The sequence below is a fragment of the Leuciscus leuciscus genome (genome assembly GCF_965113295.1).
Source record: "Leuciscus leuciscus genome assembly, chromosome: 22".
Lineage (NCBI taxonomy): Eukaryota > Metazoa > Chordata > Actinopteri > Cypriniformes > Leuciscidae > Leuciscus > Leuciscus leuciscus.
This window is the reverse complement of record NC_138746.1, coordinates 26,310,230-26,324,125: the sequence shown is the minus strand read 5'-3', so window position 1 is coordinate 26,324,125 and position 13,896 is coordinate 26,310,230. Positions and strand designations below refer to the sequence as shown.

General features: G+C 35.0%; 1 protein-coding gene across 1 annotated transcript; it reads right to left on the bottom strand.

Moving 5' to 3' along the window:
* Positions 1 to 4,477: 4,477 nt before the first annotated feature.
* Positions 4,478 to 7,024, bottom strand: epcam (epithelial cell adhesion molecule). The gene is made up of 10 exons (XM_082154985.1): positions 6,869 to 7,024; positions 6,667 to 6,736; positions 6,303 to 6,404; positions 5,778 to 6,036; positions 5,576 to 5,641; positions 5,427 to 5,490; positions 5,256 to 5,354; positions 4,976 to 5,173; positions 4,854 to 4,898; positions 4,478 to 4,761 (listed from the first exon to the last, which is right to left on the bottom strand). Exons 2-10 carry the CDS (start codon positions 6,722 to 6,724, stop codon positions 4,735 to 4,737), a joined length of 918 nt encoding a protein of 305 aa, XP_082011111.1. The 5' UTR covers positions 6,725 to 6,736; positions 6,869 to 7,024; the 3' UTR covers positions 4,478 to 4,734.
* Between the last annotated feature and the right edge of the window lie 6,872 nt (positions 7,025 to 13,896).

The following is a 13,896-nucleotide window of genomic DNA, read 5'->3' as shown; positions in this document are numbered from 1 at the left end:
CCTTTTGATCTTTCATTATACAAAATGCTAACCTTTCATTGAAGTAAAAGAATTGAAAGTGGGGGGGAAATCACATTATGAAACAAATGGTTTTCTCCAAAACACATTGGCCACAATTATTGGCACCCCTAGAATTTTTTATGAGTAAAATATCTCTGAAGTATATTTCCATGAATATTTAAACATAAATTGTCTGGCTATGACTTCTTGTTTCACAGGAGTTTAACTATGAGGAAACTCAAAGTCCCTTAATCATCCATCACAATGAGTAAAACCAAAGAATATAATTCTGATGTGCAGCAAAAGATTGTTGAGCATCACAAAATAGAAAGTGACTGTAAGAAAATAGCTAAAGCATTGCAAATCCCCATTTCCACCATCAGGGCAAAAATTAAGAAGTTCCAATCAACTTAATGTTGTCTGCCTATTTTTCTGCTGGAGAACCTGGACATCTTGTTCAGATACATGGTATCATGGATTCTAGCAAATACCAACAGATAAAAAATCAAAACCCGATGGCTAGAAATCTCATAATGGGCCGTGGCTGGATCTTCCATCAGGACAACGATCCAAAACAAACATCAAAATCAACACAAAAATGTGTTATGGAGGAATGGTCTCTGATCTCTTATCAGGTGTTCTCCAAACTTATCAGGCATTATAGGAAAAGATTCAGAGCTGTTATCTTGGAAAAATGAGGTTGCAAAAAGGCAAACATTTATAAAAGGGTGCCAATAATTATGGCCAACGTGTTTTGGAGAAAAACATTTATTTCATAATGTGATTTTCTATTCACTTTCAATTATTTTACTTCAATAAAAGATTGGAGTTTTGCAAAAATTAATGAAAGATCAAAAGGATAAACAATGCCGATTTATTTTTTTACAGCCATCTTTGATCATATTTATCAGGGGTGTCAATAATTCTGACCACAACTGTATATATATATATATATATATATATATATACAGTATATGTGTGTGTGTGTGTGTGTGTGTGTGTGTGTGTGTGTGTGTGTGTGTGTGTGTGTGTGTGTGTGTGTGTGTGTGTGTGTGTATACACATATGTAGGCTATATTTCAAACAGCATAATTTAAACTCTTTTTGTACAGTATTGTTGCTTTTTTTTTTATCCAATCCGATCCAATCCGATTTTGCATCAGTAATGCAACTTTGCATGGAAATGTACATAATTTTCATGAAAATAATGTCAAAGAAGCAAATCATCTTTTTTTTTCCTTTTTTTTTTTCTTCTTTTTTTTATGATTTGGGGATGAAATATGGCCAGAACTGTTCTTTGACAAGTTTCATGAGATTCTAAGTACACTTTTGTCATGCCATGGTATTCTAATACTTATATAAGAACCTTTTGTGGTTTTCAGGCTCTAGCATCAATCTAATTTCAAAGAAATATATGAACTCGAAACACTAACTAAACAGGTTTTCTTACACTCAAAAGGTATTATGTAGGCTATACATTGTTCAAACATGTGGTGGCTTGCTGGAGTTTACTCAAACGAAACTGGAAGTAAATCATGATTGCAGAATGAGAAATACTAAATCCCTCCACTCTGAATCTTACCTCATCTTTGCATGTTTAAGCTAGCAGCGAAAGAATGTAAGGATAGCAATACACCAGGAAATGTATTAAGACAGAGTATGTTTGGTTTTTGGCGAAGAAGCCAGCATGGAGTCATAGGGTGGTTGCAGTATTTTAAAGAGTATGTATCGGTGTACTGAACATAAGTGTGTGTGACATTCATAAAGAGATTCAATGGAGAAGATTTGTCTAAAGCCAAAGCATTATATTTCCTCATTCAACAAGGGACACTATGACAGATAATATCATATAAATTGTATATTTTTCCCGTGTTTTCTATAAATATTATCTATTATGCAATTTTAAATAAATGTCCTTACTCAAAAAAACGAAAATTGATTCTGTTTTTAAAATAGAAATCCATCATAAGTTATATTAAATACACTACCATTCAAAAGTTTTTGGTCATTAGTATTTTGTGAAAGGTTTATAAAAAAAAAATCTCTATATTCACCTTGGCCGCATTTATTTGATCAAAGTAAACACAGTAAACGGCAATATTGTGAGATATTATTACAAGTTAAAATAGTTATTTTATTTATTTTATAAAATATATAAATATATTTTAAAATGTAATTTATTTATGTGATGCAAATCATTACTCCAGTCTTCAGTGTCACATGATACTTCATAAATCATTCTAATATGCTGACTGAAACATTACTTATTATTTTCAATCTTGAAAACAGTTGTGCTGCTTCATATTTTTTGTTCAAACCTTTATAATTTTTTTTTTTTTTTTTTTTTTGATTCTTTAATGAATAGAAAGTTCAAATGAACAGCTTTTATTTGAAATATAAATATTTTGTGACTTGTGTGAATCTTTTGTGTGTCTTTACTGTCACTTTTGATCAATTTAATTTGTTCTTTCTGGATAAGAGTATTAAATTCTTTAATAACAAATCTTACCGACACTAAACGTGAATGTTAGTGTACCTACAATGCACACTTTTCAGGAATGCAAGACAGCTACACTTCACCGTATTATTATGATACAATCTCTTTTAATCAACATATCAATGAGAGATTGATCTAAAATATTTTGCAGGACATTAAGTTTTGCGTAATACGAAACTTGCTGGCACAGTTGGTTGCTTGCTACACTTCCTGCTATTTCCCAAACCAGTGGAATTAAAAACAAACATACAGGGTTTTCCCCCATGTCACATCTTTCCACTTGGCAGCTGTTTTTCTTTGTGTTGTTACAGTATTTATTTGTTCTACTGGCAGACTCCCTCCCTTCATTACACTGAATAAAAATAAAAAAATTTTTTAATTTTTTTAAATATATATATATATATATATATATAATTATTATTATTATTATTACTTTGGCATGTTACTTGGAATCATTTACCCTTCAATTCAAACAAGTCATTATTATTCTTAAAGCAGGAATGCATGTCAAATGATCTAGATAAACACCTGATTCTTAAAAACTATTTAAGATGGTGAATCACTTGTATACTCTAAAGCCAAGGATGTAACAAAATTAGATTGCTTTACTACATTTCATAACCGAATCACGTGTCTTTTAAGTATCGTTGATAATGTGAACCGAAACACAGGTGAGGAGGGAACCATCCTCATGAAAATGTCCCTCCCCACTGTGACCCACACTCATCTGACAAGCTTTGTTATTTAATCCCTCCTTTTCTGCCATGGAAACGCAGACTGACTCTTAACACAGGTGTGAGCACGGTTGGGGGAGGGCAACATGTGATCCACCTAAACCTGTCTAAACTAGTCTGAGCAACAAATGCTCAAAGCTTTTCTGGGAAAAATACTGGGGGACTAGAACTGAAAGCAAGGGAGTGTCAGCCAAGCTTTTGTGTGAAGATATCTCTTAAAAAAAAACAAGTCAGATTTTTTCTTTTGCCACATGTCAAACAGCAACCTGTTTGGCGAGGTTTTTGCTATTCTTGTACAAATTTGTAACGTGTGATTTCTACTAAGCAAGTGTGGGAACGTTTTTCATTAATACATTGGTCATTCATTAATGTCCCTGTTAAAACCTGACAGACTTTTCTACCAAAAACAGAATTTCAGTAAACCCTGCTTCCTTGTTCGTGAGACGTTGAGTCAGAAATTTGCATTAGTCACAGCACAATGATATAGGAACTTTGTGGCCTGAAACCTGAGCAACAGGTCTGACCAGTTTTTCCAAAAAGCTCAATATACAGCTCTCTCATGGGTTTAATTATTAGTCCTTCACTGTGAGTGAATGGTCATCAGCTTTTGAGTTAATAAACAGCCCCCTTGTTCTCAGTTCTGAAAGAAAATAACCCTTGTACAAATGCACAGCTTTAAGAGATGTACAAGTAGACACTTCAGGCAATGGATCATTAAAAACACTTGCTTACAACACCTTTTACTTTAAGAGCAAGCACTTGTAAACTGAATATATCTGGTTTCTAGCAACTTTGTCAAAAGATCATTATGCTGATTGATATTGCAAACTGTTATTTGTGTTACACTTATTGTAATTCTAAAAACATTGGTTTGTGGCATAAATGGTTTTACCATTTTCTGCACTTTGTTATTTACCCATAGCCTATGCATAGGGAGTCTCAGTTTCAGAAGAGGATTCCTTCCCCAAACATTGTAAAGTCTTCTCTAGCCAAAACTAGCCTTTTACAAGTTGTCTTTACTTTGAATATGGCTTACTTCTGTAATGAATCTCATGTGACAAACAGGTGCAGCTTCAGCCCTGGGCTAAAAAGGACAATCAAATCCTTTGGTCACAAAAAAAGCCAAGATTGTTTTGCAGTAGGACTGTCCTTTTCATTAAAGCCAATACAGCTGTAGTTAAAAGGGTTGATTTACAATTTAAATGAGCATATGGCAGATACATTAGATTTAAAAAGACAAAAAAGCATGACATTTAACAAATTTTATTAAAAACTTACAAGTCACAAACTGTACAATGTTAAAATGTTGATTCCAATGAAAATGAGCCCTCATTAAATAGCAAAACGTAACAGCAACATTGCTTAAAAACAATTGTAGCCAGCATGTAACAGACACAATTTTCCCAATATGAAAGTGTCACATGCAATGCAAACAACAGGTCAATGCTTCAGCAGGGGCACGTCCCAGTGTCAGATTCAAGTACATGGGACATCATTAATAGCTTTAAGACATGGTCTCCATCTCTCTGGGCTGCAAGAACAGAAGGAAATGTGTTAAACAGAAGCTTGCTCCCTTTTGGGAAAAGTACCACAGTTTGGATAATGAAGTAAATGATAACTAACCTGTGCTTTACTGTACTGGGCCTTCTGCCGCCGTGCAAGAAAGAACTAAAATAAAGAGGAACAGTTAGACCACAAGTACGTGCACATACTTAATTTAAAAGTGAATCTACATACACACTTACCAGAACAAGAAGTCCTGCAAGCACGATCAAGCTGACCACCACAATGACAGCAATGATGCCACCGGTCAACTTCTGCATGGTGATGGTAGGTGCCTTTTCGTCAACATAGTACACCAGGATCTTCTCCATGGACACCTGTGATCCCTCAACACTGACCTCGAATGGTGTAGCGGTGACAAACAGGGGCAGAACCTTGATCTATGGAAGACAGATGAATTTTACACAAGTTACAAAATATAAAACTAGGCATTAAAATTACAAGAAAAGTCATGAGTCTTACATCCTTCTCCATGTAATAAGTCATGAGGGACAGGTCTGGAAGTGCTTGTCCCTTCGGCTTTATGACATCCACAATAATTAGACGGCCATCTTTGTCATACTGGGGATGAAAAAAGGGTTAGGATCTGTACCACAAGCAGAGGGACATTACAATACAATGGCAATGTCTTACCTGAACCTTAGACACAAGTGATTTATCCAACTGGTAACGCTGCAGCAAAGCATTCTCAATCCCACTGCAAAAATAATAATAAAACACTTCAATAGCAGGTCTTAATATTCCATGATCTAGCAAAGCCTTAGAAATCCATTGTAACATACGTCTTCAGTTTGGCCTCATCAAGAGCTACACCTGCTACTTTATGCATCAATTCCAGTCGAACCCAGCTAAAAAAGAAAAAAAAGGCATTGTCAGACCATCAAGTTTTGCTTCCTTCCAAAAACAATAGTACAATACAGACCACACCTCAAACTGGGTGTGTCAGTCAGAAGAGTGTCCGGTTACATGCTTAAGTGCACTCACTATGTCTCCACAGGCTCACACTTGATGTTCTTGTCTCCTTTGTCACTTCTACGCACACCAGCACTGTTCACACACCAGCACACATCAGTTTTGTTACACTGGACAGCCTTGAACTTCCCATCGCTCTCACACTCTGGGTCATAGATGCCATCATTGTCCACAATGGCGGTCTCTACTGGCTTCCCACCAATTGATCTTGTGCTCATGTTTTTTCTGGCACGATACATCTCTGCTTTCATGAGGAAGCACTTGGGAATCACTGTGAGAGAGTGAGAGAATATTGAAATACCACTTACTACACTTAATGAGAAAAGACGATTAAACCTTCCTGGTTTGTCTCTTCTAGGAAAGTTGGTGCTCAGCTAATTTAGGTGGAGTTTCCAAAACCCCTCTAAAACCAGCAAACTAGGCTGTTATACATTTTTAATATAGGCCAGGTTAGACCCTAAAGTACGGATGTCAAAAACTACCCTTAAAACATTAGTTAATTAAATAACTCAAGAGCAAATCTAGAGGAAAACTCACACTTTGTACAATCAATCGGTCGCTTGTCATCATCAGCAAACTGAAGAGTGCACTGGCATGGGGTTCCATCACATACCGCCCATTTCATATTGTTACAAGTACCTGTTGGATTAAAATAAATATAAGTATATAGTGTGTTTAAACATAAACTTGTTGGTAAACAGGATTAAAGGTATTTAACCCCAGGCAAGTAGAGTTTGCCCCCCTCCCCCCATACTGAACCACACCCAGGATCTCTTTGTTTTGTTTGCCTTCTACCAAGTTGATGACAACAAGGATTAAACAATTTGGAACGATTAACCCGATTTAAATTCACTTAGTAATGAACCATTTAAAACTTGGAACATAAAACAAAATTACTTACATTGTGAGGCGACCATATCCACAAACACCACAACAAACAAGGCGATTATAACCTTCATGATGGGTAAGAACTGAAAAACAAAGACCAACAGTACCGGAATTATAAATCACTCCGTTCGAGGAACTTGTGCGTAGTCCTATGTTAATACCCAAATGCGCAATCTAACTATTCTTTCATTAATAAAACGCTGAAGTCTTCTTACCCAAAAAAGCTCGGCTAGAATTGAAAAAGAGAACAAAATCCAACCAAAGTGATGTATTCCGTTTGATAGACTGTAGATTCTTGGGCTTTATAAAGAATAGATCCAGCAGTTATCCTCTCTCTCTCTCCCCCGCCAAACGACTGATGTTAACGCGCAACAGGTGACTAATTATGTATACCTGTGGGAAGTGGGCGGGACTAACTCTTAACAGACTCACATTTTCCGCCCATGACCATATTTGGCAACTTGACGCATCGAGAATGAACGCAAAACCTCATCTCTCCATTTTAGAAATGTAAAGCGTCAACAAAGATTTTCGGTTGAAACTCGACACACGCAAACGCTGATACCTATCAAGTGAAACTACAGTATAGGCCTACAGCTGCAGCATAGCCTATATGACAATGTGAAACAAACACAAGGTGTCTAACGCACTTGCACATTTAAGGCAAGGCAAGTTTATTTATATAATTTAAAATGGGCAACTATTTACATTTCATACACAATTGAGATTCAAAGTGCATAATAAAGAGGGAGATATATAAATACAAACATGTGGTAATATTGAGTTTTAAAATCATTTAAGACCATAAAAATAATGTTTTAAAACAATTTTATTAAAAAGTATTAAGAATAATTTCAATGAACATGAACATAGGATAAAATTGTAAGTATAACACAATCAGTTTAATTAATTAGAATTGAATTAAATAAGTTACAAATTACTTAAGCTTTCTAGGTGAAATCATTATCAAACATGACCATTAGCCCCCTGAGGTGATCAGTATAGAACCTGTACAAATATAGAGGATTTTCAAGAAAACAAGTTATTTTTGGGTAAGAAAGTAATTTTAATTCTAATGATTTGAGTTGTGATTATTCTAGTTAATAAATTTGGAAAGACAGTACTGGCAGCCTATATAAAGCAGCATATTCTCTACTCTAATGTGATATAATGTATAATACAAGCTTTTCATTTACATGTTAAAAAGCTAATAATAAAACAAAAACAAAAACAAAAAACAAATGGGACAGTATAGACATTTTTGACATAATTGCCAAAGTGCTAACATGCTCTCACACACTGTTATGTTTTTAGAATTGTTAGGATGTTATATATTATATATATATATATATATATATATATATATATATATATATTATTTTTTTTATTATTTTTTTTTTGTGGCTTTTTGAATGATAATGTTTACCATATGTTGTATCATTTTAATTAAAATGTTTAAAATTGCATGAGGTATGGAATGGCATAATAATTCTTTAAAAAAAGGTACACCTACTTTGAATTGGCACAATAAGTTTACACGCAGCATTTAAAACTCCCATTTCTTGATTAATGTAAACACTTGTCATGCCAATTAGAATATGAAAAAGGCAGGTATGACAATCACAACAATATCCTCCTGAGACCCAGAATGTTTTTTATTTTATTTTATTTTTATTTAGTTTTCTTTCATGTCATCACATTGATTAGAGCATAAGAAACAAATTGTAAAAAAAAAAATTATATATATATATATATATATATAATTCAAATGTTATGCTATGTCCTAGTGGACACCAGGACTCAGTTGTTAAAAAATAAAATGAAATGAAATTATATGTATAGGCAAAAACAATGGGATTTTTTTTTTTTTTTTCAATCACCAATACATTTTGGGGTTTCAGGATTTATTTGAACTAAAATTTGTATAAAGATGATTCTCGACTATGTTATGAAAGATATAACGGAATGAATTGATACACCATTTTACTTTATGCAATATATGGGTAAAATGGCCATAAATGAATATTCCCATTCAATGCAATGTATCTATACACTGTATCTAATGTGCATATTAATGTGTTCTTGGAGCAACATTTAATGAAAAAAGAAGTGTAATAATTGGAGTAATAATTAGCAACATTTTAATAATAATATCTAATATTTCATCGGAATATTGATGTATAACTTATTTCCATATTCACTTGTTGTGTCTCACAAAATGCCTGATAGTTGTGTCTCACAAAATGCCTGATAAACATGATTTAAGTCCTGATGTCCTCTACAGTGGACATGTATGAAATCAATGCCCTGTTCTGTAACAGAAAGTCATTTTTTTATTTGAAACCCCATAACATTTTCCTGAGATGTTGGTTTATGAAATACAATTTGAAAAGTATTCCAATTTAAATTATAATTACAATAATATCATATTTCCATAAGAGTGCTACATTTGATCACTAAATTAATGTCAGACATATTTAAAGACCAAGGACAAGTTGTTTTCATGGTGAAACCTCCAAACATTTGGTATCTCTGAAAAGCCCTGAATGTGCTCTTTACAGGACACCCATGTGTCATGTGACATGTATGGTGTCAGAGAAATTCACTAAGTCTATTCTTGGGTCCCAGGAGGATATGACAGAGACACTACTGTTAATGGTCAGTGTTGGGACATCAGTGTAACAGGTAAAGCCATTCAACTAGGCATCAACACTCAGGCTCTTTCTGTTTCTCAAGAGAATGCAGCGAAAACCAGGTGAACAAGTTTGGACAGAAGTGGCCCAACCCCCAACCACTACTTTCTGAGCATTTCACAATCAGGATATTTTCTGTAAACTATTGCTTAGACTCCTTAAAGCGATTATGTGGACACCAAACTTTGGATTGTGTCGAAAATTCTAATTTGTCTTGTAGTTGTAGCCTACGGGTATCATGACCTCATGACAAGCACAGCACTGTCAAAGCTTAGAAATTAGTAAAATGGACACACCCTTCCAGACTGATACCCACAACAACATCGAAACTGACGTCATACTCTCTGTATGGTATCTTAAACAACATCTCATATTTCAAATCATATACATCTGGATTTGTGTTCTAAAATGTATATATTTATGTTTATAAGTGTTTTATATAGCTGTGGTCATGTGGATCTGAAACCTCATTTATACAGCTATATGGTAGTAAAACCTTTTCTTAATGTAATCATGTCTTAGTCTAAACTAAACAACAAGGACAATAATCTGTGAGTCCAATTTAAAGTTACAGTCAGCCTATTTATCACTCTTTGTTTATATATTGAAAAAAAAAAAGATCTCAAGATGGCAGACATATTGGTCTGGTCTGCACTGCTTGTGTTGAATGAAAATATGTAATAACTGACAACTGAATGCATTTAAAAGTTGTTCCTGTGTTATTTTTCCACATCGCCACTTGATGGCGCTCTTATATGTTTTTCTACAATGATACTGTGTCTTATATTTTTTTTTGGTTTACACCCTGATCTACATTTTCAAATGTCCAGAATTGCAGTTCCAAAGGTATGACTGGATTCTGTAGAAACTATTAATGACAGACACTACAGGTCATATTTTTTGTTTTGTTTTTAGTTGTAAGCAATTGTATTTTGCCCATTTTACATCAATATTTTTATTTCTCTACACCTAAAAACAACAAGCCTTATAAAAGGTGTCATCCATGAGAATACAACCATCTTAATTAAAATTAAAAGTGAGTGTTACTGAATAAAGCTATATCATCTCAATAATTACTTAGGTTACTCAAACTTTGTTAAACATTGTGATACATTTAAATTACGTGTGCTCATTTACAAAGTTTAAAAACAATTATTTGTTACAGCTTCTATTTTTCAGCTTTAGCTGAAGATAATTGATGAACCAGCTAACTTAAGAAACTGCTGAGAAATTGTATCCTTTTGTATTACTTTATAAATTAATTAATTATATATATATATATATATATATATATATATATATATATATATATATTACTTTATATACTGTATATTATATTATATATTACTTTATATATAAAGTGTGTGTGTGTGTGTGTGTGTGTGTGTGTGTGTGTGTGTGTGTGTGTGTGTGTGTGTGTGTGTGTGTGTATAATAACTTACATAATGATACAAAAAGATACAATTTCTCAGCAGTTTCTTAAGTTAACCGGTTAATATTTGTAAACAGGTCATGGAAACAATACTAATGCACTAAAAACATCTAACTATATATATATATATATATATATATATATATATATATATATATATATATATATATATATATTTTTTTTTTTTTACAATCTTTGAAGAAATATTAAGCTTATTTAACAAACAAAACGCAAATAAATGACACACTCACCTGAACTTCACAAATATCTAGTAATTAGGTAGAATCAACTCTTGATAGAATCAATCAAGAACTCTTGAACTGTTGATAGAATCAACAAATAATTTTTATTTATTTATTTAAATGAACACAGATGTTGGCTGCAACTTCCTGTAGCTGTTGTAACCACAGAGGCAAGGAGTGGTTTAAAAGTGCCACATCAAGATTTTTTTTCAAATAATTAACTAAATAAAAGCATGATAAAAGGGTTAGGCTACTTTGCATTACCCTTCGTGTGAGAAATTAACCAAAATTAACCAAGTAAAAGTATAAAGTACAACATATTCCACCAGAAAAACTCCCAAGCACAGGTGACATTTGCAATTTGGAGGCCCTATACAAGTGAACTTGTAGGTGTATTGATATTTTACTGGTTATATTTCTAGCATATTTTTTAGCTTATGAAAGTATACTTTGAAGTATATACTCTCAGTAAACTAGCTTATGGCGCTTTTCCACTGCATGGTACGGTACGGCTCGGTTCGGTACGGCACGCTTTGGCGCTTTTCCACTGCATGGTACGGTACGGCTCGGTTCGGTACGGCTCACTTATGACGCATTTCCACTGCATGGTACGGTACGGTACGGCTCGCTTCGGCTCGCTTTAAATGGTACCACCTCTGTTGAGGTTCCAAGCGTACCGTACCAATACTAAAATGTGACGTGAAAACACTGCAGATCACTGATTGGTCAGACAGAATCATCTCTACCAGCGTCATTGTATTTACGACACGAGACACTAAACCCGCTAGATTTAAATAGCCAGTAGACAACAGCCAACGCTGTAGCTCTTGTTTTAAAAGTACTTGTTTTAAAAGAGTATAAACTTCAAAAAAAGAAATGGCTGAATCGTGGTCAGTGGACGAGGTGCAGACGTTGATTGCCGAGGAGCGGATGGGGCAACACGGAATGAAAAATTCGCATTAATATGATGATGTCATGGCAGTAGAGACGGCAACTATAACGATCAGTCCCACCCACTTTGAAGCTGTACTAACTGCAGTGGAAAAGCAACCGAGCTAAAGCGAAGCGAGCCGAACCGTGCCGTACTGAGCCGAGTCGAACCGTACCGAGCCGAACCGAGCCGTACCATGCAGTGGAAAAGCGGCATTAGTATTTGCACTTGAATGTGGGAAAGTTATATATATATTTTATTTTTATTTTATTTAAGCAACATTTTGAACAAAATGCTTTTTTTTTTTTTTTTTTTTTTTGTCAACATACATCAGATTCAGCAATCTACGGATTTAGAACTATGATCAAAACAGGTCGAGTAGAACGTTTCCATCAACTCCCCCAAACCTTGTTTTGTCCTTGTCCTGTAACTCTTCTTGGGTTGACATTTAATTTGGTAACTTTTGGCAGTTTTGATTTATATCCGATTTATGTTTGATGATCGCGTTAGCTTACATGAGTGTAAAAAATGCTTTCAACCTTATAGCCCCGCCCCTTTTCAGCGCTGCGCTCGTTGTGTTCTGTCTTCCGGTTTGTATTTCCACAGCTTGAAGGTAAGATCTTATGTATTTATGAATGAACCGCTCGTTTGGAAATCTTCCCGGTTTACTGACATTTGTAATGACATCTGCTTCAAACAATACAATGCCCTTGATGACTTTCGTTGACTCTACAATAATCACTTCAACAGCTAATTACTCTTCAACAGCGATGCTATAGAAATATACAGAGCTAAATATACAGAGCTAAAAATGGAAGTTCAAAGACAAAATTCTAAAGATGGCTTGTTTCTCTGGCACATAAGGGCTGTATCCAAATTCAGAGAAGAATATAATGACAAAATCACATGACGCAGACTGAGACGCGTGGATATAAACCACAGCAGCTCAGTGCCCAGTCTCTTTCACTTTCTTTCTTATGATTACTGTAGGTATTCGTTTCGCACTGTCTCGTGCAGCTTACCTGAGTTGCGAGGATTCGCCCTCCCAAGCTGTGACAGCACACTATTGGTCTACACTATCATCAGGACGGATATCTTGGATTCCCTTTCTTCACTACATGAGTGCATACTATTAAATTTGCGATACCCTGTGCTTCACGGTACTATCTGGTGACTGCGCTTAGGTAGAGTTTCACCGCAAACCTATATATCTGCTTCATATATATTATATTATATCCTAGATTTATCGCATACACACTGTCTACTAGTTATTGTATGCCACGTGGTTCTATCCGAAGGCAGATTTGACTTTCCCGTGCGATTGTGTTTTCATGTTATAAACCTTTTGGTTCTATCTGAAGATTTAATCGATCTTTCTGAGTGGGTGTTATCACAGTTTTGAGTGCCTAGGGTGCTAACCGAGGATGTGTCATTCACGGAGTCATGGATCACAGCTCTCTCATCTGTTTCAAGTTGCAAATTGTGTCCGAATACGCTTCTTCCCGACGATGGACACGATCGATGCCCATCATGTTTAAGCATTCAACATCTGAAAGAGGCTCTGACTGATCCGTTGTTGTAATGTAGTATGCTACTATTGTCTGAGAGACAGCTTCGCCTTGCTGAGTTAGACACTATCTCGTCTGTTAGCCTCGCACAACAGCCACGGCGCACTCAAAGCGTTGCATGGCAGCAGCTGAAATCTGTACCACATGACAAACCATTCTGTTCTTCAGACAGTAATGTGTTTGCAAAGCCATCATGTAAGGATTTTGTGACAGAATTCTTCAGTGCACTTACAAGTCCCAATGTGCCTAGAAGGAGGTTAAAGACAGCCTTGCCTCCATGGGCGAGACTGACTCCATTGGGTTAGGACGGGCGCCTGAAATTGAACATCCGGTAGCAGCATTAGTGATATCACCATGCACCATGAGGCTTTAAGAGG

What these genes read in the sequence shown, in the direction of transcription:
- epcam (XM_082154985.1), bottom strand. Translation starts at nt 6,724, where the DNA reads ATGAAGGTTATAATCGCCTTGTTTGTTGTGGTGTTTGTGGATATGGTC. An exon ending in TGTGAGCCTGTGGAGACATA is followed by an intron (nt 5,642 to 5,777) that starts GTGAGTGCACTT and finishes TTTCTTTTTTAG; the next exon opens with CTGGGTTCGACTGGAATTGA. An exon ending in GATGAGGCCAAACTGAAGAC is followed by an intron (nt 5,491 to 5,575) that starts GTATGTTACAAT and finishes TTATTTTTGCAG; the next exon opens with TGGGATTGAGAATGCTTTGC.